The sequence below is a fragment of the Ochotona curzoniae genome, unplaced genomic scaffold, assembly GCF_017591425.1.
Source record: "Ochotona curzoniae isolate NIBS_2020 unplaced genomic scaffold, NIBS_Ocur_1.0 contig_43, whole genome shotgun sequence".
NCBI lineage: Eukaryota > Metazoa > Chordata > Mammalia > Lagomorpha > Ochotonidae > Ochotona > Ochotona curzoniae.
The window spans coordinates 2224412-2247201 of NW_024466218.1; the positions used below are offsets into that span (position 1 = coordinate 2224412).

Genomic DNA, 22790 nt, shown 5'->3' on the forward strand with positions numbered 1-22790 from the left:
ATGACCTCAGCCCTGATGAGCACATTCTCTTAATCAGCTACTTTGCACAAGACAGTGCTGAACATCACTAAACATATAAAAGACACAGTCTAATGGGGAAGATAGATGTATTTGGAAAAATAGCAAGTAATAAATGGACAGTATTTTTAGACTATCTTCAACCCATTTTAAAATTTAATTAAGTGTATCATAAAATCAATCTATGTTATAAAAACGATGTAAGACCACACCGAAACCTGCCTCTCCTCCAGGGCTCTGTGTGCTTGTAGCTGCTCCCATTTGGCCCTGTGTACATCATTTTCCCTATAGAAAACCATTCTTGAAAGCTTGCTGGGCATTCTTACAGATTCATTCTATGTGCAGGGTCTTAAATGAAAAAGGAAAAAATAAGGAGACTCCAGTCTGGCTTTCTGTTTAATTTTCTCATCTAATGCTTTGTTAGTAATCTCTTTCTGTTTCAATAATATCATGATAGTGACAAATGTTTAATAAGAATTTGAGACTAATTAAATTTAACAGTGCTTAACTGGACAAAGAATAATTCACCAACTCGACAGACCTCAGAACTTTTATGAAGTTTGGAGGGCTCCCATCCATAGTGCAGGAAGACAATGTTGATGGATAGACAGAAGGAAGGTGCAGAAACAGCTCGACTGACTTCAGCTGGGGATTTGTCCCATTTGAATAGCATCTGAGTACTTGGCCACCTATGATTGAAATCCGGCTACTGTCATTGGCTGACACTCAGCTGTTTGTTCCAAAATTGTTCCATCCTGGAACACATTTAGTTAGCTAGGTTGCATTCCACCATGTAAGAACTCATGTATGGAGGCATCCTTGGACCAAATTTAGAGTCATGCTGACATTCCCTAACTCCATACTCTTGGCCTTTGAGATCCTTTAACGGTTCTCTATTGAAGGCATTATCTAAATTAAATACTTGTATCTAAATATTTTTGTACCTAAACCCTCAAGTTATGATGTGGGTCTCCGGGATCAGAGGAGGATAGGCAGTTTTCAAGCTCTAAACACATTTTGCAAAATTGACTCCCAGAAAAATTGACGTTTCTAGTAGCTGAGGAGGAGAAAGTGACTGCCTACCCCAGAAAAGACGTTCCAATGATCTGTGTTCTCAAGAATGTCAGTTTGGAAGCCAGTGTGTGGCACAGTGGCTTAAGCTTCATCTTGGAGTAGCAGTGTGTCAACTGCTGTACTTCTCATCCATCTGCTTCTGATGCACCTGCAAAGGCAGCAGGTGATGAAGTTCTTATGCCCCTGCCACCCGTGGATCAAGATCTTGGTTCCTGGTTCCATTTCCTTCTCCCATTCCCTTTCCGGGTCCCTCTCCATTTCCTCCTCAAGAATACAAATGCTTATTTTGTTTAATATTTAATGTTTAATATTTAGTACATTACCACTCTACTTAGCAGACTTAGACAAGCCATCTCAGCCTAGTGATCTTAGTAATTGGGTAAAACTCATTTTTTTTTTTGCTTTATTTCCACTCTTTTCTTTTTTAAAAATGATGTGTTTTTATTGGAAAGGCAGATTTACAGAAAAAGAGAGAGAGAAATCTTCCATCTACCAGTTTACTTTCCAAATGACCACAAAGGCCAGAGTTAAGCCAATCCAAAGCCAAAAGTCAGGAGTTCCTTCTGGGTTTCCCACATGGGTATAGGTTCCCAAGGCTTTGGGCCATCCTCTGCTGCTTTCCCAGGCCTCAAGCAGGACACTGAATGAGCAGCTGGGACTCAAACTGGCATCCATTTGGGATCCCAGCACTTGCAAGAAGAGAATTAGCTAATTGAGCCATCAGCCTGAGCCCTTCCTTTCTATTTTCTAAAATGTAATAATTCCCAATGATACCAATTATAAGATGTGTATTTTATTAGGTCTCATATGTGTAGACATGCTAGTTTTTGTACTGTGCCATCTTATATCCTTTGATCAGAATATTATGCATGCTTTTATTCATTCAACAAATAATTATCTGCAAGTGAGGGAGAACAGTAAAAAAAAAAGTATCTGTTTGGAGTTCATAATGTCATGGGGAGAACTGATGAAGAAGCTGAAATTCAAGGGTTATGAAAACAGCACAATATCACAGCACTACCTAAGTCTGGCGGTGTCCAGCCCGGATCTTCCTGAGCCAAAAGCCATGCCCTCCGTATCACATGAGCATCGTATTAGTTGGCAAGACTTATTAAAGTTGATTTGAAGCTTAAATTTTGGAAAAAGGTTAAATACAGTATTCCCTTGATTTTATCAGTTCTGCTTACAATAATATATTACACATTAATTTAATGACAACTTGAGATGATTGAACGGAGAGTAGATATTTGCTAAATGGAAATTAGTACCCCAACTCCAGAAGCATTAGCATGCATTTTTTTTTTAGCTTTAAGAAAACAGAATTGGGCCCGGCGCGGTGGCACAAGTGGTTAAAGGTCCTCGCCTTGCACGCCCGGGATCCCACATGGGCGCCGGTTCTGGTCCCGGCAGCCCTGCTTCCCTTCCAGCTCCCTGCCTGTGGCCTGGGAAAACAGTCGAGGACAGCCCAAAGCTTTGGGACCCTGCACCTGCGTGGGAGACCCGGAAGAGGCTCCTGGCTTCGGATTGGCATAGTATGGTCCGTTGCGCTCACTTGGGGAGTGAATCATCGGACGGAAGATCTTCCTCTCTGTCTCTCCTCTCTGTATATCCGCCTTTCCAATGAAAAAATAATAAAAATAAATCTTTAAAAAAAAAAAGAAAACAGAATTGAGGAAACATGAGTTCAAACCCGTAAGTAAGGAATTGAGCTCTCCTCACTGAAGTCCTTGGAGTACCATGGAAGTCAACGGCAGCAGGTGTGAGCACTCTCAGTTGTTCAGTTCGTCACCTACCCAACTGCAACAACTTGTGTAACTAAGAATTAATAGAGTCTTGAAATGATACAATACAGAGGATAAAAAAAGGTCTTATGAAAATTGTGAAGTTATATGAACCTTACTTCAAACTTTTCTATAAGAAAATTAGCATTGAATGAAACAATATTTCTGTCATATCTTTAGGTACGGAAATCTTAAGTAAAATTCAGCTATTCATGAGTTCTGTGTTGGTTAAACCATTTGCTCCCTTGAGCAGTTTGCTCTGCTCATCTGCTTCTTAACCACCAGGCGTGTTTGAGGAAAGGGGAGGAGCCGTCCCTGCCTGCTTCTTACTCACACTGGACCTCTCAAGTTCAGGAGCTCTATCAGGACACATTTTATTCTTACAAGTCAGTGTCATTCTTCCTCCCACATGGCCACCCTGGTTCAAACGGGGAGCAAAATGACAAGGCAATTGAGCAGGATAAATAAGGAGGTTTTTTTTCTTCTCCTTTCTATATTTGTACAGATGTGCACCAGGATATTTTGGGAATCCCCAAAAATTTGGAGGGAGCTGCCAACCATGCAATTGTAACAGCAATGGCCAGTTGGGCAGCTGTGACCCCGTGACTGGAGGTAAGACCAACACAACACCTTTGCTAGCCTGCATTTAAAAGACTGGTATAAAATAACAGGTGAAGAATCTAAATACAAATGTTTGGGACACACAAGACACAATTTTGGTGAATAACTTACTATAGCCAGGAGGATTTTTTTTTAAATAGTATTTCTTAAACTAATTATAGATAAAATCATGTTGATCCTACTTTTGGGGATTTTTACTGATTTCCCTTTGACATGATAATGTTATTGTTAGCTCATCTATCTGCATGTGTGTATCTGAATAAGCCAAAGTACTCTTTCTTATGGCAATGCATGTGTTGGGAAATGGGTAGGTAACTGGATTTTAAACACCAAGGAAAAAGATAATTATGGGCTCCCCAAGAGTAGCTCAAAACAAAAAGGAGGACTCTCTTCATCCTTCTTGGAGAATATTCATATTTGTCAAGAAGATACATTATATGTACCCTTAGATTAGCTTCTCTTACAGCTATTGGCCAAGATGAAGAATTGACCCCAACACTGAGGATTCTCAATGATTGATTGATCATTTCCAAAGTAACTCAGCATGAATGGATAAATACCAGAGTAGAATGTGTATTTATTCTTGGGCCTAAGGACTGCATCCTTGGCATCATGTTGTTCAACAATGGTGGCTTGGATAGGCCCAGAGATGGCATGCCTGCCCTGTTTTCAAATGACACAAAGTTAGGGAGGATAGCCAGTGCCTTCAAGGACACAGTCAATATACAAAAGGATCATGTTTCAGAAATTTTCACACTTGGAATTTGGCTGTGGCAAAACTAGATGAGAAGGAAGTGAGAGGGCATGTTGGTATGAAAATATGTGGTATGGGGAAAGAATAGGAGTGCTAGGAAGAGATAGTATGGCTGGGAAGCTCAGCTCTCAGCTCATGTGTGTGTTCCTCTCCACACAGTGTCTGTAACGCCACGGGACTGCTCAGCCATAGGAGAGTAGGGATTTTTTTCTTGATAACTTTGTGTCTCCTACACTTAGCACAAGGACATGATCCACAGTGAAAGCACAGATTCTCAATAAATGTTCAATGCACTCGAACAATCTTAAAAGAAGCATGAACATGAAGGAGGTTAGGCAGTGAATAAAGCCTGAATACTAATGGCTGGAAGGTTTTGTTTGATACTAAAAGTGTGGCCGTTTGTGTAGAAGGAAGATAATGTACAATGGAGACCTCCAAGGAAATCCCTGCAGCAAGTGTGCTGAGACACAGAAAGTTCCCCGAATAATCGCAGGGGAGATGGTGGGAACTGAAAGACCCAGCGATGTTCTCGGATGATGGGTTGAAGAAAATCTTCCAAAATCAGCTTTCCTGAAAACCAAGTTAATAAGTAGATGAAGACTAAGTTTAATGACAGTGTCTTCTTTGGTTATTTTTTGATTTCAGATTGCATCAACCAGCACAATGAACTCAAAGACAGCAGCCCAGGGGAAGAATGTGATGGTGAGGAAAGAATGGTCTTCTTTCTTCCTCATTGAGGAGCATAGATTAAAATTCTGTGAGCTCATGCTAGACGTTTCGCATCCAATTTTGGAACAATGGGCAAAATAGGTGGGAGGAAGACATTTTCAAATCATTCCAGTCTCTATCAACTATTAGCTGACTTTTAGTAAGTGGCCTTATTTCTCCAAGCCCCATTTATAAAAAGGATACACAGGCTTGGTACCTTTAATCCCAAAACCCAAAAATCCCAAACTTAAAATTCTCCAGAACCTCAGAAACTTTTTCGAGCACTGACAAAATGCCACAGGGAAAATCCCATTTAATGTAATCTTGTTTTGTGCACAAAGTTATTTAAAATAATGTGTAAAATTTCCTTCAGTCCATGTGTAGAAGGTGTATATGAAACATAAATGAATTTCATGTTTGGATTTGGGCCTCATTTCCAAGACATCACATTGTGTACATGCCACTATTCCAAATCCTGAAACGCTTTGTCCCAAGCATTTTGGGGCAAGAGATACTCAACCTGTAGTAGCTAAATCTAAGTCATAGTCTCTAGGGAAAATGCCTATGAATACCCACTGCCATGCTCTGCCAATAGCAAACACTCAACAAACAAGAGCAATGTATTATCATATTTCCCCCAAGACAAAACAAGCCACATGTTGTGTAGAATCCCTGCTCTATTTTCAACAGCTCCCTGCATGCTGCACCGCCCCTGTCCTCCCCCCATCCCCAGTATGGGCAGCTTCTGATTTCTGTGTGTCTGTGACCATGTATCCATAACTGCACAGCCCTGGTGCCTTCCTTTGCCTTCCAGCAAAGTTGTAACCTGAAGCACTTTTGTCTGACTTTGCAGACTGTGATAGCTGTGTGACAACCCTCCTGAATGACCTGGCTGCCAAGAGTGAGGAACTGCGTCTGGTCAAGTCACAGCTGCAGGGCCTGCATGTTGGCGTGGGTGCTCTGGAGCAGATGAGGCACCTGGAAACCCAGACCAAGGAGCTGAGGGTAAATGTCCTGTGGAATCCAGAGTGGGGAACTGGGGGCCGGGAGGGGGAGATGCTGCAAGAATGGGTAGGACAGGGGGAGAGGTTGCTTCCACTGATGACTCATTCTCTCCAAATGCAGACTCAGTGTTTACTGGCAAAAAGTACTCATATTCATGAATTCAAAAAATTGGCACCTCCACGAATTACCTGTCAGATCACCTGGCAGGCCCAAAGAGTAACAGAGGGAGGGGGAAGTTGTTCCTCACAGAGGGAACCTGTGAACATTTGTTCAACAGATAAACAGCAGTAGAAGACACCTAACCCAAGCAACCTTGGAGACATGAATTTACTTTAAATAAATGAGATGTTTAGAACAATCAGAAAATTACTTTGAATAATTGTGTTCTTTAGAAAAAGCAAGGGTTTGGAGGGGAGCAGGGATACAATGGTTCACTTGGTTAATCCCCTGCCTGCAAGAACCAGTATCCCATCATGGCACTGTTCGTGTCCTGGTCTGGGGGAGTCTAACCAGCAGGCCTCTGTGACTACAGAGGGGATGAGGCGACAGTGTTTCTCAGCAAGAATCACTGGAGACAGTCTAATGGGGGCATGTCTTTTTATTGTAAAGTCAGCACAAATTTAAATAGCCCAAGAAAAGGAGAAAGCATAAGTGCATCTCCTGAAAATCCTCTCGTCCACCAATGGTGCTGTCATTGGCTAGAAGGCAGTTATATTCCTCTGGACCCTCCAGTCCTGATGCAGGTCATGTACACCACTTCTCAAAGTTGCCTATCAAGAAAGTCCCAGCAGAGAAGGAAAACCAGGGCACAACCCACTGCCTTGCCCGTATAGCCAGTGATCAGGTCAGGTGTGCCAAGACCATTGCGCCAGGGGCTGTGCTGGGGACACAGAGTGCCATGTCCTTATGACCTTCCACAAAGGCCAAGTGGGCAGAGATCCAGGAGGGCAATCTCCCACATCCTGGCTGCTTTACTTCCCATCCAGCTCCCTGCTTATGCCCGAGAAAGCAGCAGAGAATGACTCAAAGCCTTTAGACCCTCCATCCACATGGGAGACCTGGAGGAGGCTCCTGGCTTCAGATAGGTTCAGCTTCAGTTGTTGGGGGCATTTAGGGAGTAAATTAACAGATGAAAGATCTTTCTCTCTGTTTCTCCTTCTCTCTGTAAACCTGCCTTTCCAATAAAAATAAATCTTATGAAGAGAGAACAAAAGTAGGAAATTTAGGGAAATAGGAACCCATCAGAAATCAAACAAGACACAATAATTATAAGAGATCCAAATAAAACTCATGGCAGGAAAATAACACACTGTTAAACAATTTGATAGATAAGATAAACCCAGATGAGACACAGTGGAAGAGGCCCTTAGGAAAACTTGAAGAAGTGTTTTTGGAGTAAAGGATGAGTCTGGTGGCTGTAGGTGAATATAGAGGAAAAAATGATCATTCTAGAAAAATGACTCCTTCTCACCGCATCAGAAAACCCTTAGTGCATGGTTTGTGGACTCGAGATAGAGGTGAGAGAATAAGCCTTTATGTCTCGAGAAAAAAGTGCCTTGAGTTCCTTTGCTTTCTTTGCTTTCTTTGCTGCAGCCTTGCCCCTTGTCGCTTTGCCATGCTGGTACTCTGTTGGTCTCTGCACTAAGTGCCTGTGTAAGTCCCACCACTTTCCCATGAAGAGCATTGTTTCAATTTAACATACTTGGACAAAGCCAAGTACTTTGGCTAGAGTCACACAAGGAATTCCTGGTGGTTCTAGAACTCAGGTCAGGGTCAAATTCTAAAACCTAGGCATCACCCAACAGATCTCTTTAGGCATGTGTTCTAATGACATTCACTATGGTGATAAGCCTCAGTTTTCCTGTAGTAGAGTTAAAACAGAGTAGTAGTGAGTACGAGAAGGGAGCAGAAGTTTTTGAATGCTTAGGGATGTGACATTCTGGGACATGCTTAATTCACTTAGCCCCAAAACAAACTCTAAAGCTTACTATTAGGATCCCTAACTGACTGAAGAGAAGCATTAGGTTTAGGGAGGCACAGAGAACTGGGCTTTGTACCTAGATTTTTAGATGTGTGTTTTCTGTTCCAACCTTGGTCCTGGTATAAACGTAGAGGGAATAATATCTTTTTTACCTAGTCTTTTTTTCCCAAGATAGGCACACATTGGAAATACTGCTCCAGACATTAAATGCAACAATATCACTCACTCCAAATAGGGAGGCAATTGAGTATTATAGAAAGGACAAGGTACCTGGATTATGGTCCTGGGGCAATCACTGGCTGGACAACCATGGAAGAATCACTCAGCAACTTTGGCCTTCCATTTTCTCTCATCTGTAATGTGAAGATTTTTCCACACCATGAGCTGTGACTTCCTGCTCAGGTCTATTAGATGGGATTCTTTGAACCTGATGTGCATTCAATAAAGTAGTTATCAGGCACATGAAACAGCTTATCAGGTTAACCACAGATTTTTTTTTTAAGTATTACCAGGGAAACCCCAGATTTTTTAAAAGCTTAGCTGATTATAGAATCTGGAAATAAATTGCTAGATAAATAGCACCCCCTCATTTCTATAAAATTAATCATTTTCAAGTAAATTCCGATAAAGTATCTCGTCACTCCTCATCTTTTTTTTTTTTTTTGCTACTTTGTTTTAGAGCCATGTGCTAACTTGAATGAGAAAGCAGATTAGCCATGTAGCTTACCTCACAGAATCCAATTACCCCTGTGAAACGGGTGTTGCTCTTGATGCATTATCTTTATTTTTAAAGATTTATTTCCTTGAAAGGCAGAGATACAGAGAGGGTTGGGGGAGACAGACAGACAGAACAGAGAAGGATCTTGCACCTGCTCTTTCATTCCCAATGTGGTTGTGATGACCTGAGCTAAGCTGAGCTGGAACCAAGAGCCAGGAGTTTGTCTGGGTCTTCCATGTGGGTACAGGGCCCAAGGACTTGGGCCATCTTCCACTGCTTTCCTAGGCCATTAGCAGGGAGCTATAGAGCAGTGAGAATACAAACCAGAGTGTGTGTGTGTGTGTGTGTGTGTGTGTGTGTGTGTGTGTGTGTGGTGGTACCAGCCCTACTAAATGCATCTCCTTGGTTCATTACCACATCTGCCAGATTTGATGGGAGTTAGTCTGGTCCCAAATGAAATTCATTTTGTGCTTGCTTCGCTTTCAGAATCAATTGCTCAACTACCATTCTACCATTTCAAGTCGTAGATCAGACATAGATGGCCTGGAAAAAGAGCTCAGTAATCTGAATCGTGAATTTGAAACTTTGCAAGAAAAGGTAGGGTGTTAACCCCAACTCCAACCGTTTTATTTTGCTTTCAAACTATTTTTGGCTTCCACATAATTAATTGCTCAATATTCCATTATTCATATAGGCACAAGTAAATTCCAGAAAAGCACAAACATTCTATGCCAGCCTTGATCAGACAACCCAGAGAGCCAAAGAGCTGGACGTGAAGATTCAAAATGTCATCCGGAACGTGAACAGTAAGAGGCGTGACTCAGTCCAAAGAGTGGTGTTGCTGCTATTACATGGCCTTTGCTGTGCACTGGGAGAATTTCCCTTTCCTCAACGCTGTGAAAAAGATCCTGTAGTGATTCCAAAAACTATGAAACCTCCATACAAGTTTCTACTATTTTTTCTTTTCTTTTTTTTTTAATTTATTAATAGTGTACTAGAGCCCAGAATTTCCCATTTAATCAACTGCTCATTGTTTTCCAGTCCTACTGAAACAGATCTCTGGGGCAAATGGAGGAGGAAACTACTTACCTTCAGGAGATTTTTCCAGGGAATTGGCTGAGGCGCAGCGCATGATGAGGGAGCTACGGAGCCGAAACTTTGGCAACCAACTGAGAGAAGCAGAAGCAGAGAAGAGAGCAGCTCAGCTCAGTAAGGATGCTCCCAACTTATATTTGTATATACAACATTGAATTTATTGCTTTTATTGGAAAGTCTGGGACAGACAAAAATGTTCTATCCACTGCCAATGAATCCAATGCCACTCCTATTCATCTGCGCCAAGCTGAAGGTGCGAGCTTGAAGCCAGGAGCTCAGTCTAGATCAACAATGTGGGTGGCAGAGACCTAAATATCTGTGACATCCACTCTAGCCTCCCAGGGTTTGCCGTAGCAGGAAGCTGGAATGAATGAGATGATGAACTACCATCTGACTGCTGTGCCAAATGCCTGCCCACCTTGGATACTTGCACATTCATACACCCAGTCCACTCTAATTGGCTTGGTTTATGATGTGCGAAATGTAAGACAGAATTCCCAGTTACAGATGGAAGGTCTCACTTCTCCCTTCAGCAGATATTACTATTACAGCATCCCCTGGGGACCAGGAGTGTTTTCGCCATCAGACCGTGAAGCTGTAGAATTTAAAAAGTGCCCCAAAAGTTTGATACTGATAGCACTTTCCCTTTTTTTTTAAACTGCATTTTGATTCTCTTTCATTCATTCTTTCCATTTTTCATTATATTATTTTCATTATCATCTGCAAAACAGGTTTTGGAATCAATTCAATGATCATTCCTATTTATCAAAACAAGAAGATACATATTCTATAAATTGGAAATGTATCTAAAGGTGGTAACAAGAGAAAATGCCTCAATAGGTCAAAACTTAGAAAATAGGGATTCAAAAAAAAAAAGAAAAATAGGGATTCTTCAAAAACTTCATGAAATATGGGTGTTATGTAAAACTATGCATAGATTTCAACATCTTTTGTATCAAAATAGGCTTATATTTTAGTTGCATTTTCCATGAACTTCTTGAAATATCCTCAGATTAGCTCATTGCATATTTTTATTCTGCAGCAAAATGGTGCTTCCATAGTTAATGCATATATATCATAACAGTTTTCTTATTGGATTATATTGTTCAGGCATAATATCAGTCTTGGGCTTTCATTGTTGGGAGGTGGTATTTGTGGTGGAAGGAGCAGGGTCCTTTGCAGTACAAATTGAAGGTCCAAGTCTGACTGGTCATGGAAACTTGAGTTGGTAGCCTACTTTCTAGAGTCTCCATCTGTGAAACACGATGATTACTGTGTGGCTATGGAAGCTAAATGAGGCAATGCATGCAGTGGACACAGAAGTTCTGAATAAATGTTAGTTTCTCTTCTCTTTCCTTGAAAGTCCAAGGAAGATCATGAGATGAGCAGAAGCCCAATTCTTTTTGTCTAATCTTTGTAACTTAGCTTCAACATACAGTCTCTCTCAAGAGAAAAACTAAGTTGATGTATTCCAGTGTTGAGTCGGATAAGCAACTTGCTGGCAACCCACCGAGAGGATAGCAATGGACTAGCCAAGAGTCTGTGGGATTCATTAAATGAATATGAAGCTAAACTCCGTGACCTGCGGGCTGCACTACAGGAGGCAACCGCCCAAGCAAAGCAGGCTGCCGACCTCAACCAAGACAACGAGAAGACTCTGGAAGACATCAAGGTAGATGATGGCTGGAAGTCACACATTTGCATTAAGAAAATGAAGGGAGCAGGGATTTCTAATGTTATTAAGGTAGCACAGCCAGATCTCGGTCCATATGTCTGGTTGTACCACTTCAGACCCTGATCAAAAAGGAATGAGGCATTAGATGCAAAACCAAAGGTGTCCCTCTTCCTCCACTACCAGAAATGATTGTGAATTTCAGCCTGAGACCATTCTGTGCAAACAGTTTCAGCCTCACTTCTAAAGGAAGAGTACTAACATCATAGTGTTCCAAGTGAATGTGAACTTAGTACTGTGATAATAAGTCCCAGGAGTATGTGCTATGTTTTCAATAACTGACTTTTCATATCAGATCTGTAAGCATCATGATCACACCCACTAGCTAAGGTATTTTAAGCCACAGGTAAGGACTATCAATCCAGGCCACCTACACAAGTCACAACATCAGAATATTGAGCTCAAATTTTAGAGTTAATGTTTTTGCTAGTGTACATCAAAAAGATGTATTTTTGCTAGTGTATCGAAAAGGTGAATAAAAATGTGAGGTATATAAAATGACAGTATGATCCAAATTGAATAACATAGATTTGGGTCAAAAAAGGGAAAACTTAGTAATTGGAAAAGAATGATCTTGGCTAAGGATGTCTGTGTGCTTAGCACCCGAAACCCCCAAGACAGTGTGAACTCACTGACTGTGCAAGGGAAGGAAGCAGGATGCAGCTGTGTGAGTCTCTGAGCATTGACCTGGCCTTCTTGCTTGGCCTTCTTGGGGAGGGAGCCATGTTCTTTCACCCAAGCACCTGCTCTGTCCGTGACTGGCATGCAGACTGTGCTGAGGTTTGGTCCTAGCTGGAGTTCAAATTTACTTGTTCCACCAACCAGAGTTTAGGAATATGTCCACTCCATTGGTCAAGTTTCCCTCCACCCAGTGTAGACAGCTTCTTCAGCAGAGACTGGAGTTCTTTGTGGATTTACAGTTGTGGTAAATGTTAACAACACATCAAGCCTGCAGTGGTCCCAGAGCTCTTCACCCAGTAGTGATCTACCCCACCGTTAGGGCTAAGAAAACATTCTGCCTCTGAAATCACACCTGCACTGTTGTCTGACAGATATGTCTGTGTCCTCTGATGACATAGCCCACCACACAGGCACTTAACCTGTTCGTTCTCTGCAGAGACGTACGAAGGAAATCAGCTCGCTGCAGAGTGACTTCACCACGTTTCTCAGCACTGCAGACGCCTCTTTACTGCAGACCAACATTGTGCTGCAGCAGCTGGAGGAAAGCCAGAAGGTAGTGAGTTGCCTGCTTGCCAGAAAAGCTAAAAATACTTCTTTGAGTTTGCCAGGAAACTGTGAGATGAGATGACCTTGTCTGTGAGATGGGAAGGAACATACCAGAATGCTCACAATGGCATTATCTGGTTTGTCTGCAACAAGCAGATCCCTTTGGTGATAATAACATCTTGCAGTGTTATTTCTGAAGTATCAAGCATGCCTGCACTAATAGATGACATTTAGGGTTTGATAAATGATTGACAAAATGTATTAGCCACCCAAGGGCCATTTTGAAAGTATCATTCATTACAAATATTTCTATGTGATATATCACTTGATTTAATGTAACTTGACATTGCTATTGACACTGCATTTTCATAACATGTACAGAAGCGGGGTACTGCTATAAGGGGGGTACTGCTATAAGGTACTGCTATAAGGGGGGTACTGCTATAAGGTATTGCTATCTGGTTCAAGATGCCAGTAAACCTGGAGGGATATTCTCAGTGCCACTCTCTGATCACCAAGGATTAACTGGCATGGTAAATGGGCTTGAAAATAGAATTTCTCATGGTTGCTTTCTGGAAACACATTAATCGTGAGAGTTGGAGAAATGTAATGTACAGTCTTTGATTTCATGCTGTCTTTGCTTGTAAAAAAAAAATAGGAATATGAAAAAGTTGCTGCTACTTTAAATGAAGCAAAGCAAGAACTAAGTGACAGAGTGAGAGCACTTTCCAGATCTGCCAGCAAAACATCCCTGGTGGTGGAAGCTGAGAATCACGCCAGGTCTCTACAGGAGCTGGCGAGGCAGCTGGAAGAGTGAGTGTATGGCCAGGAAGTTCCAATGAGATGCTGGCTCCAGAGCCAAGTCAGGTCTCTCCCACTGGGCTGGCTGGGTGTCTGGAACAAGGGAGTGAGTGCGGTCAAGGTGGAAGCACTGCTCTAGTGCTCAGTGCCCACCAGTGAGGGAGCAGGTGCCCAGCTGCATCCCTGGGCACTGTGGAGGCCACTGCCTCTGGCCCTGCTTGCTGAGGGAATAGGGTGATAGCACTAGCTGGAGGGACCAAGCCCCATGTTCTCTTCCAGGATCAAGAGGAACGCCAGTGGGGATGAGCTGGTGCGCCGTGCTGTGGATGCTGCCACTGCCTATGAAAACATCCTCAATGCCATCAAAGCGGCCGAGGATGCTGCCAACAAGGCCACCAGCGCGTCAGAGTCCGCCTTGCAGGTGGGCATCTGCACCAAGGGCTTCTGCAGATGGTTCCCTCTTATTTTCTCTGTAATGAGCTGTTGCTATAAGTCAGAATTTGTTATATAGGATAGAGTTGAACTTGCTCTAGACAGGGTCTTTGCCGGTATTTCCTTGTCTATCTGTTTAAAAACAAGTATTTGTAAAACTGAGTAAAAATCAGATGGAATACCTGTTTTAAACTGAAATAAATATTCCATCCTGTTTCAGATCAGGATTTTTTTTTTGTAATGGTATATTTAAGCTATATTTAGGCATTAACATTTACTGAAAAGAGAGATTTGATCCCCATTTATTCCTTGTGGTTAGATCCTAAATCTGAGCATTTTTCGAGTTCTGTGTGATCTTATATACACTAAATAATAGCCTTCATTTTGAAAATAAAGATAGAATATCAAACATCAGAGTTGAAAACTCAGATATGCCTAATGGAAAGATGGAGGATCATGTCCCGAATCGGGGCAGCCCCAAAAGCAGCTAGTGCAATCCATGTTATACAAGTATCAGCGAGCGACAGGGATCATGCTACTTGTCGATGTGTCACCACCTCCCCAAGTCACAAATGCCTACCTAGAGCTCTAACTTTCATCAAAAGGTTTAGTCCTCTCCTCCTGTTTGAACTTCATCCTTTAACAATTAAAGATAAGGGTCTCAGATTAGAAATCTTAACTGTGGATTTCCTAAGGAACAGAGTATGTTGAAGGCTGATAAATACTTTGCTTTCAGACAGTGATAAAGGAAGATCTTCCAACAAAAGCTAAGACCCTGAGTTCTGAGAGTGATCAACTGTTAAAGGAAGCCAAGACAACACAGAAGAAACTACAGCAAGGTATTGGGTGTGTGTTGGGGTGCAGACCCAGTCAAGAGCTTTCAGTGAGCTTTGGGACCAGGAGGGGTCGCCCTAGCAGCAAACAGCCCTTTGAATCTCAGTGTCATTGCAGACTTCTAAAGCCATGACTTATTCTAACAATGTCACCTATCCATCCAATACATGTAAAGGGCCTCAACCCATCATATGTGAAATTAACTTCAGCTTCACCAACAAGAATCTGTCTTGAGGGCAACAGGCTTCTTTGAATCTGACTTTGAGGTGGGGCTGTTATCATTTAATCTATTCTCCAGATTTGGATATTTTAGAAAGTTTTATTTTACTTGCCTGTCAAAAAATGGTTTATTTGGAATCACTATAGAAACAGCTTCAATATTTCTTAGGTCCTAAAATCTTAATAATTAAAAGTCTCTACAATTGCAAATACTGAATTCTTTGAAACACGAATTTTATTTTTGAAAAACTTCCAATTGTCTTTTTAAATATTTTCAGTTCACTGAATCCCTGTTCTGAAAATGCTGTCTCTTGGGTTGCTGTGTGAGTGGTCATCCACCGCCTCGGAGGGGCCTCGGGAGGCCTTTCAGAAGTATTAAATGATGGTTTTGTAACTAACTGCCTGTCCTCCTGCCTTCCCCCTTCCTTCCCTCCTGATTTCCTTATTTCCATTTACATTTTTTAAAAATTAGATGCATGAAATAATGAACTGCAAAAAGGGTGTACCCTCACCCTTTGGTATCCACTGGGATTTGGTTCCCGACTCCTGAATCTACCACAATTCACAATCCACTTATTTATATCAAATGATGCAATATTTGCACATGACCTAAGCATATTCTTCCATAAAGCACCTCTAAATTACTCATCAGATCTAATAGAATACAAAGGCTCTGTTGATGGTTGCTAATTTAAGAAATAATGACCAAAAAATCTATACATGTTCAATACAGATGCAATTATTTTTTTCACATATTGTTGGTCTATGGTTGATTAAATCCACAGGGGTAGATCTTGTTGATAAAGGCGATCTACTATCATTTACCTAGCAAATTTCATGAATTAAGATTTCCTGATACAAAGGCAGTATAACTACTGACAGTAATAAAGCTGTCAGTTAAGATGCCTGCAACCAATACTGGGAGTGTGTGAGTTCAATACTCAATTCTGGTTCCCAATTCCAGCTTCCCGTTGCAAACCCCTAGCAGGCAACAGGTGAAGACTCAAGCAATCAGGTCCCTCTTCCTTTTTTCTCTCCATCTTAAATCAATAAGCACTCTTTGAGAGACATCCTGTTAAGCCATCTGTTTTCTAACAAAAAAAAAAATTGTGCTTGGAGGTAGGATCAGTGTTTTTATGATTAAGATGTCGAGTAAAGCGGTCCTGGATTTGTAATTCAAGTTCTACATCATCAATAGGATTTCAAAGCAGTTGCTGGTCAGTCCCCATAACCAAAGATGGCAACATGATCAACTAAGCCTTTCTGCTATCCTTTCATGGATTTTTTTCCCTAAAATGTGCCAGTTTAGAAATGAACAAAGCAAACACTGTCTAGTTTGTGTCTGTATTTGCTTGGCTGAGGCTCAGCAACACTCGTCTTTATGTCCCCTGAATAGAGGAATCCTTTCTGTATTATTCATCTGTTCATTCTTTCACTGATGCATTGATTCATGCACATATGTCCTCATAGTAAGCCTAAGCCAGGCACTACACTGTGTACTGGGGCACAGTAGTAAGTTCAAGACAGACGTGTCCTTCTCTAAGCAATCTTCTCTGAGCAGGTGCAAGCCTAGCCAACCTCCCTCCCCCAAGTTACTCAGCTGCTTTCTTCCTGTGCATTTTTGTTTTGTTTTGTTTTGTTTTTTTGTTTTTTATTTTTTCCTTGTACTCTTTTTTTTTATTATTTATTGTTGCTTACATTGTATTATGTAGTACAGTTTTATAGGCGCTGGGGATTCCCCCCACCCCTCCCATACCCCTCCCCCCATGGTGGATTCCTCCACCTTGTTGCATAACCATAGTTCAAGTTCAGTTGAGATTCATTGCTTGCAAACACATGCCTAGCATAAAGTTCAGCGTCTTATTGTCCAGATAAGTTCAGTGGCCTCTTGGGGAGACCTTCTATAGTCTGAAGATAGGTCTAACAGAGTAAAGATCCGGTCAGTTAAAAGCCCCAACAAGGCCTCAGTATCAATATACAACATTATGGAATTAATTGACATAGTATTGGGTAAACAATATGTTAAAAATAATGCAAGTTCCATTCTTCGAAACATCTGGGTTGAGACAGTATCAATGACAGGTTCAAAAAATAACAAACAACCAAACAAAAAATTACAGGTTAAATCAAGGCAAACATGGATAACGCGTCTGACTACGGATCAGAAGATTCTTCCTGTGCATTTTTAAGGAACCTGTTACCACGAGGTCCTCATGAGGCTTCTGATCTCTGTGACCTGAGGGCCCCAGGGCTGTAGGTCTGAGCTCGTGCATTGGGCATCTGTGGGATGACCCCTAGAACGCCCATCTGCTCTATACTCTGCAGACACTGGCTCCCTGGTAGGGAGGTATGCAAATGCAAATGGAGCATCCAAATCCACACAGTAATTTTCTCATGGTGCTTTTTTCTTACAGAAATCAGTCCAGCTCTCAGTAACCTCAAGCAAACACTGCAAACGGTGACATCTCAGAGAGAAGGGATAGATACCAACATTACCACTCTCCGTGCTGAGCTCCGCGGGATACAGAGAGGTCAGCATCACCCCAGCCCCCTGTGCTTGACCCCTTCCACTGGACACTGGAGATCCTTGCAGCTCCCTACTTGTGTGTGCTTTAGGTGACATCGATGAGGTGATCAGTAGCACGAAGAACACGGTCAAAAAGGCCAATGACATCACAAGCGAGGTTCTTGATGGGCTCCACCCCATCCAGACAGATGTGGAAAGCATTAAGGACACTTATGGGAGCGCACGGAGTGAAGACTTCAACAAGGCCCTGATGGACGCAGATAGCTCAGGTACAAGGCAGTCTCCGGCATTTTCCTCCAGCGTGTTGTACTTGGTCCAGCTCGTGCTCTCCTAGCAGTGTCTGATCTTAGCAATGAAAGGCTCAGCAGAGAGCGTACAGGATACATTTGAGGAGTAGAGATAGTCTTTCAGTTAGGAAGACTAGAAAGGATTTTTGTTGAATCCATTGATAGTGCTATTGATTTTCTTATTTATGGAATGAGAATGCAGCTTTCTGAATCATAAGATATTGAATTATGACTGATAGTTAGAACAGAAAATAAAGATTTTTCTTTCCCTGATCAAGGACAGGGACTTGGTCCCTAGATTGCACAATGTAACCATGGTTCATGTAGGAAAGTTATTACCTGGGCATGACCCATTGTGTTCAACTTCTGAGGCCCAAATATGCCTTTTGATAAGTGATGTCAATGAGAGTATTATCCATGTTTAACCTTTCTCATGGCACAATTTTATTTTTCCAATTTCTCCAAACAGTGAAAAAATTAACCAGAAATCTGCCTGACCTTTTGAGCAAAATTGAAAGTATCAACCAACAGTTGTTGCCCCTGGGAAACATTTCTGACAATGTGGACCGGATACGCGAGCTAATTCAGCAGGCCAGAGATGCAGCAAATAAGGTGGGTGTGTCCCTATGGAGTTAGTAGCCGACTAGCTCTTCCATAAATTACCACACTCATCAAGAAAATAAGACATTTATTTACCGACAGACCAGTTATCTTTTTTTTTTTCTTTTGTCCTAACTCCTTAATGACTTGAGGTACAAACAAATTTATTCTGGTCATCCTTTAAACGACACAAGATATTCATCCCTGAGTATCTGATGTGTCAGAAACATGGAGCAGTTTCCTCCTTTAGCATTCATGAGGGCAGGAAGGAGAATTTTCTTCTGGTATCCACTTAGCAAACTGTGAAATAGCATGCGGGAAATTCTCCGTCTCTCTCACTATGTGTATGTGTGACGTGGGTGTGTGTATGTGTTTATCTCTCCATCTTTCAAATACGTGCATACATTCATGCATACATACATGCATACAAAAAAGTTTAAGTCAGGCATTGTGGTATGGCAGTTAAACTGCTGCCTGGGACACTTGCATGCTTGTTGGAGTACCTGATTTGAGTCCTAGTTACTATGCTCCCCGTCCAGCTTCCTAACACAAACCCGGAGGCAACAGATGATGGCTAAGGTACTTAAGTTCCTAGCAGCCATGTGGGAGACCTGGATAGAGTCCCAGTCTCTATTTCAGCCTGGTCCAGCCCCTAGCTGTTGCGGTCATTTGGGGAGTGAACCAGCAGAAGGAACGCTCTGTGTCTCTGTCTTTCTCTCTGTGCCTGTCTGTTTCTCTTATTTTTAAATAAATGAAAAGATTTAAGCAAGCTGAAAGTGTTTTTTTTTTTTTAAGGGAGCACTCTCTTAGAGAACCTCAACTTATTTTTTTTTATGACGACTGAAAGCCTGTGATAAATGTGACCAGATTGTGAATTGCATACACAGGGATCAGTTCCTTTAAGCCTTCATCCTAGAATATTTCTGCTGTATTCTATATCCACTATGTGCCAGGCGCATCTGCACAGATTGGCTCGCCTGTACCAGAACCTTGTAGAACTAGAGTTCTGATTGTTCCTACTGCTACTTCATAGATCTAAACATGCTTCTTGGGGACCCCTGGCTACTACGCAGAAGGAGTATGAATGCTTATTACCCAGGTCCTACAACAGCTTCATGAGTTTCAAATCCAAGTTTAAAAAACATTCTCATTCCCTTCTTATCCCAATTCAAGACAGGCTACTAGATAATTGGGAAGGAGGCTACCAAGGCACAGTTACCTCCCTGAGCCAGCCCCTTGCTTCACAGGAGGTCTGACATCACATAACTCATTGTTCACAGGTCACTGTCCCCATGAGATTCAACGGAAAGTCTGGCGTGGAAGTCCGACTCCCCACTGATCCAGGAGATTTGAAAGGATACACTTCTCTGTCTCTGTTTCTCCAAAGACCTGACTCAAGAGAAAATGGCGGGACTGAAGATATGTTCGTCATGTACCTTGGAAATAAAGACGTAAGTATTTTTTGGACATTTCTTTCAGATGTAACACAAGATGTTTAGGGAGACATGTGCTTTCGCCAAGTGGATCACAGCTGTGATGCTGTCACCTGTTCTGAGGTGGCAATGCCAGCACCTCCATGCTGCACAGACACCGTGGGGCAATGCCCACCATCATGCATTGTCACCTGCTGTCAGCCAAGACGATATCTCCCCCAAGGAGCCCAGCATGTCAGCACACGTACGTGCTCATGAGAACACACACACACACCCTCACCCTGGGGGCTGGGAGCGTTTTCCACAGCACCAGGGCATCCATGTCAAGGCTCTGCAGAAGTTAACCCCCCTACAGCTGGGTGTCCCTCTCTTCTTCAGCGTGCATAGCCACAGAGTCTCCCTCCAGGTAGACGGGTGGAGGACCATCCAAGGCTGAGGAGCGAGCACAGGAAAGCCACTCATGACAAGTGCATGTAGGCATTCCCACGTCCATTCTAGGCACTTTGAGTGGTTGGGTTCAGCTCCTAATTCCTTCTGTTAAAATATTTTCCACCTACTTCAGGGTTGGAGGAAAAGCTGATCACTGACTGGCTTAGGACTTAATTGTTGGAAAAGAAGTGTCAGAAAGAAAGAAGGTTTTTGAAAATGCTATCTGATGAGGAAAATTAAAAATTCTTAGAGTCAACACTATTATGAATTACCCTTTCACACCTCATGATGTTGACACTTTATTTGCAGCTTCCTTGTAATGTGACTTTTTGCTTTGTACCTTTCTTTATTCCTTGAAGAATTTATACTTTAGTAAAAGGTGAAAGATTTATACTTTAAACTTATCATATTGTACCATACTTCTACCATTTGCCATATCCTGAATTTATGATAAACAAAAAATATTTCTTCAGTATACTTTGTGCCAATGTACACTTAAACATGGTAAATTTTATCATCATTAAAAATGGTATTAAATTATTGATTTAGTTGAAAGGCAGAGTTGGAGAAAGGGAGAGAAATAGATTGAGAGAGGGAGATGAATAGGGAGAGATTTTCTCTTTACTGGTTCACTCTCAAAATGGCTGCATGGCCAGGGCTGGGCCAGAGTGATGCTTAGGAAGCAGGAGGGCCAACCAGATCTCTCACGTGAGTGGTGGAGGCACAAGCGCTTGAGTCTTCCACTGCCGCTCTCAGGTGCGTTAGCAAGCAGCTGGATCAGAAGTAGAGCAGATAGGACTTAAACCAGCACCCATATAGGATGCCAGCATTACAGTCTGTGGCTTAACCTGCTTTTAAGCCACAGTGCTAGCCCCACCATCTTTCATTTCTGCCTGTGCTCTAATTCCAACAGAGAAGAAAGGTATATACCAGGGTACTTTAGGAAGCTTGCAGGAAATGTGAATTAAGATATGTTTAATGCAAAACAAAAGTAAAATCCACTAGTGTATTTTCCATGAACTTTCTGAAGACCCCTCATACATAACTGACCACGTGTAGTGTAGGGGTGTACAACAAAGGCGTGCACAAAGTATTACAATAGTGTTATATAGTAACAAGGGAGCATAGCTAACTCTCTTTCCAGACTGAGCTAATATACCTGATCCATTGGAATGGTAGGCTTTTAGCAAATATTTGTGGACTGAACAAATACGGGAATGAGCAAAGACAGCTTATAGAAATTATTGCTAAAACATTTGGTATATTCTATAAAAGAAGAAACTTCATTTATTCAGCCTACCTATGGTGTGTTGCATAAAACTCATAGGTGATTTGGCCTGCAACCTCTTGGGATGGGTAGCTGAGGCAATGCAGTGTGGGAAGTGTTCTAGTGTAAGGGTCTCCCTCCAGGCTTCCAGGGACTACATAGGCATGGCACTCATAGACAACCGCCTCACGTGCATCTACAACTTGGGAGACCGTGAGGCTGAACTCCAGGTGGACCAGATCTTGACTGAGAGTGAGACCCAGGAGGCGATCATGGACCGGGTGAAATTTCAGAGGTATGAATCTGACTGATGCTTGCTCTCTGGAACCTGACTTATGACTCACTGGACTCTTCCACTTCCACGTCTTGTTAACCCCTTGTTTAGTACCTTGCTTCTGGGTTCTTTAACTGTTTTTACATTACTTTATTATCTAATTTTAAAAAAACAGAATCTATCAATTTGCAAGTCTCAATTACACCAAAGAAGCCACATCCAGTAAACCAAAGCCACCTCACTTCTATGACATAGATAGTGGAACTCGCAACACCCTCCTTAATCTGGATCCAGAAAATGTCGTGTTCTATGTCGGAGGTTACCCATCTGATTTTGTAGTAAGTACCCATGTTATTCCACGGGAATAAAACATTTAAGTGTTACTTTGGTAGAATGGCCTCATGTCTGTATTATAATTAATTGTATGTAGCATGCATTCAACTATATATTCTTAAAGCACATCTAAAGATAGTAGCTAACACTTCTTTAGCACTTATTCACTGCACTAGTCTAAGATTAAGAATAGTAACTTAAGTAAAAAAAAATATATTATTTCCATTTTATAGTTCAGGAAATTGAGACAGAGGTTTACTCACTTGGCCAAGGTCATGTATCTGGTGAATAGCTGCATTAGGATATTTTGGCTCCAAGATCCATGCCCTTCACCTGTATACTCCATAGATTATTAAAAATGATAGGCTTGTTCTGTTTCTGTGACAGCCTAATTCTTGTTCTGTGATACACTGGTGGAGGATTTAGTTGTTTGTTTCTTTTTTCAGCTTCCCAGTAGATTAAGACTCCCACCATATAAAGGTTGTATTGAATTAGATGACCTGAATGAAAATGTTCTGAGCTTATACAACTTCAAAAAAACTTTCAATCTCAATACAACTGAAGTGGAACCCTGCAGGAGGTAAATATAGTGTCACAACCAATGTCTCTATTGCTGGTGCAGAGCTTGCATATCTAAGTA

General features: G+C 41.8%; 1 protein-coding gene across 2 annotated transcripts in view; it reads left to right on the forward strand.

Annotated features, from left to right (window-relative positions):
• LAMA3 (laminin subunit alpha 3) overlaps positions 1 to 22790 on the forward strand; it is a 66005-nt gene that overhangs the window by 11237 nt on the left and 31978 nt on the right. Inside the window, exons 5-22 of one of the 2 annotated variants that reach the window (XM_040984681.1) lie at positions 3379 to 3485; positions 4894 to 4950; positions 5810 to 5961; positions 9147 to 9257; positions 9355 to 9466; positions 9702 to 9869; positions 11231 to 11427; positions 12605 to 12721; positions 13373 to 13527; positions 13795 to 13936; positions 14684 to 14786; positions 17415 to 17531; positions 17617 to 17796; positions 18284 to 18426; positions 19695 to 19865; positions 21687 to 21838; positions 21993 to 22155; positions 22597 to 22730. In XM_040984681.1, the coding sequence (XP_040840615.1) occupies positions 3379 to 3485; positions 4894 to 4950; positions 5810 to 5961; positions 9147 to 9257; positions 9355 to 9466; positions 9702 to 9869; positions 11231 to 11427; positions 12605 to 12721; positions 13373 to 13527; positions 13795 to 13936; positions 14684 to 14786; positions 17415 to 17531; positions 17617 to 17796; positions 18284 to 18426; positions 19695 to 19865; positions 21687 to 21838; positions 21993 to 22155; positions 22597 to 22730 (2481 nt within the window). The remainder of the gene's footprint in view (positions 1 to 3378; positions 3486 to 4893; positions 4951 to 5809; positions 5962 to 9146; positions 9258 to 9354; positions 9467 to 9701; positions 9870 to 11230; positions 11428 to 12604; positions 12722 to 13372; positions 13528 to 13794; positions 13937 to 14683; positions 14787 to 17414; positions 17532 to 17616; positions 17797 to 18283; positions 18427 to 19694; positions 19866 to 21686; positions 21839 to 21992; positions 22156 to 22596; positions 22731 to 22790) is intronic. The other variant, XM_040984682.1, reaches the window with a different exon arrangement.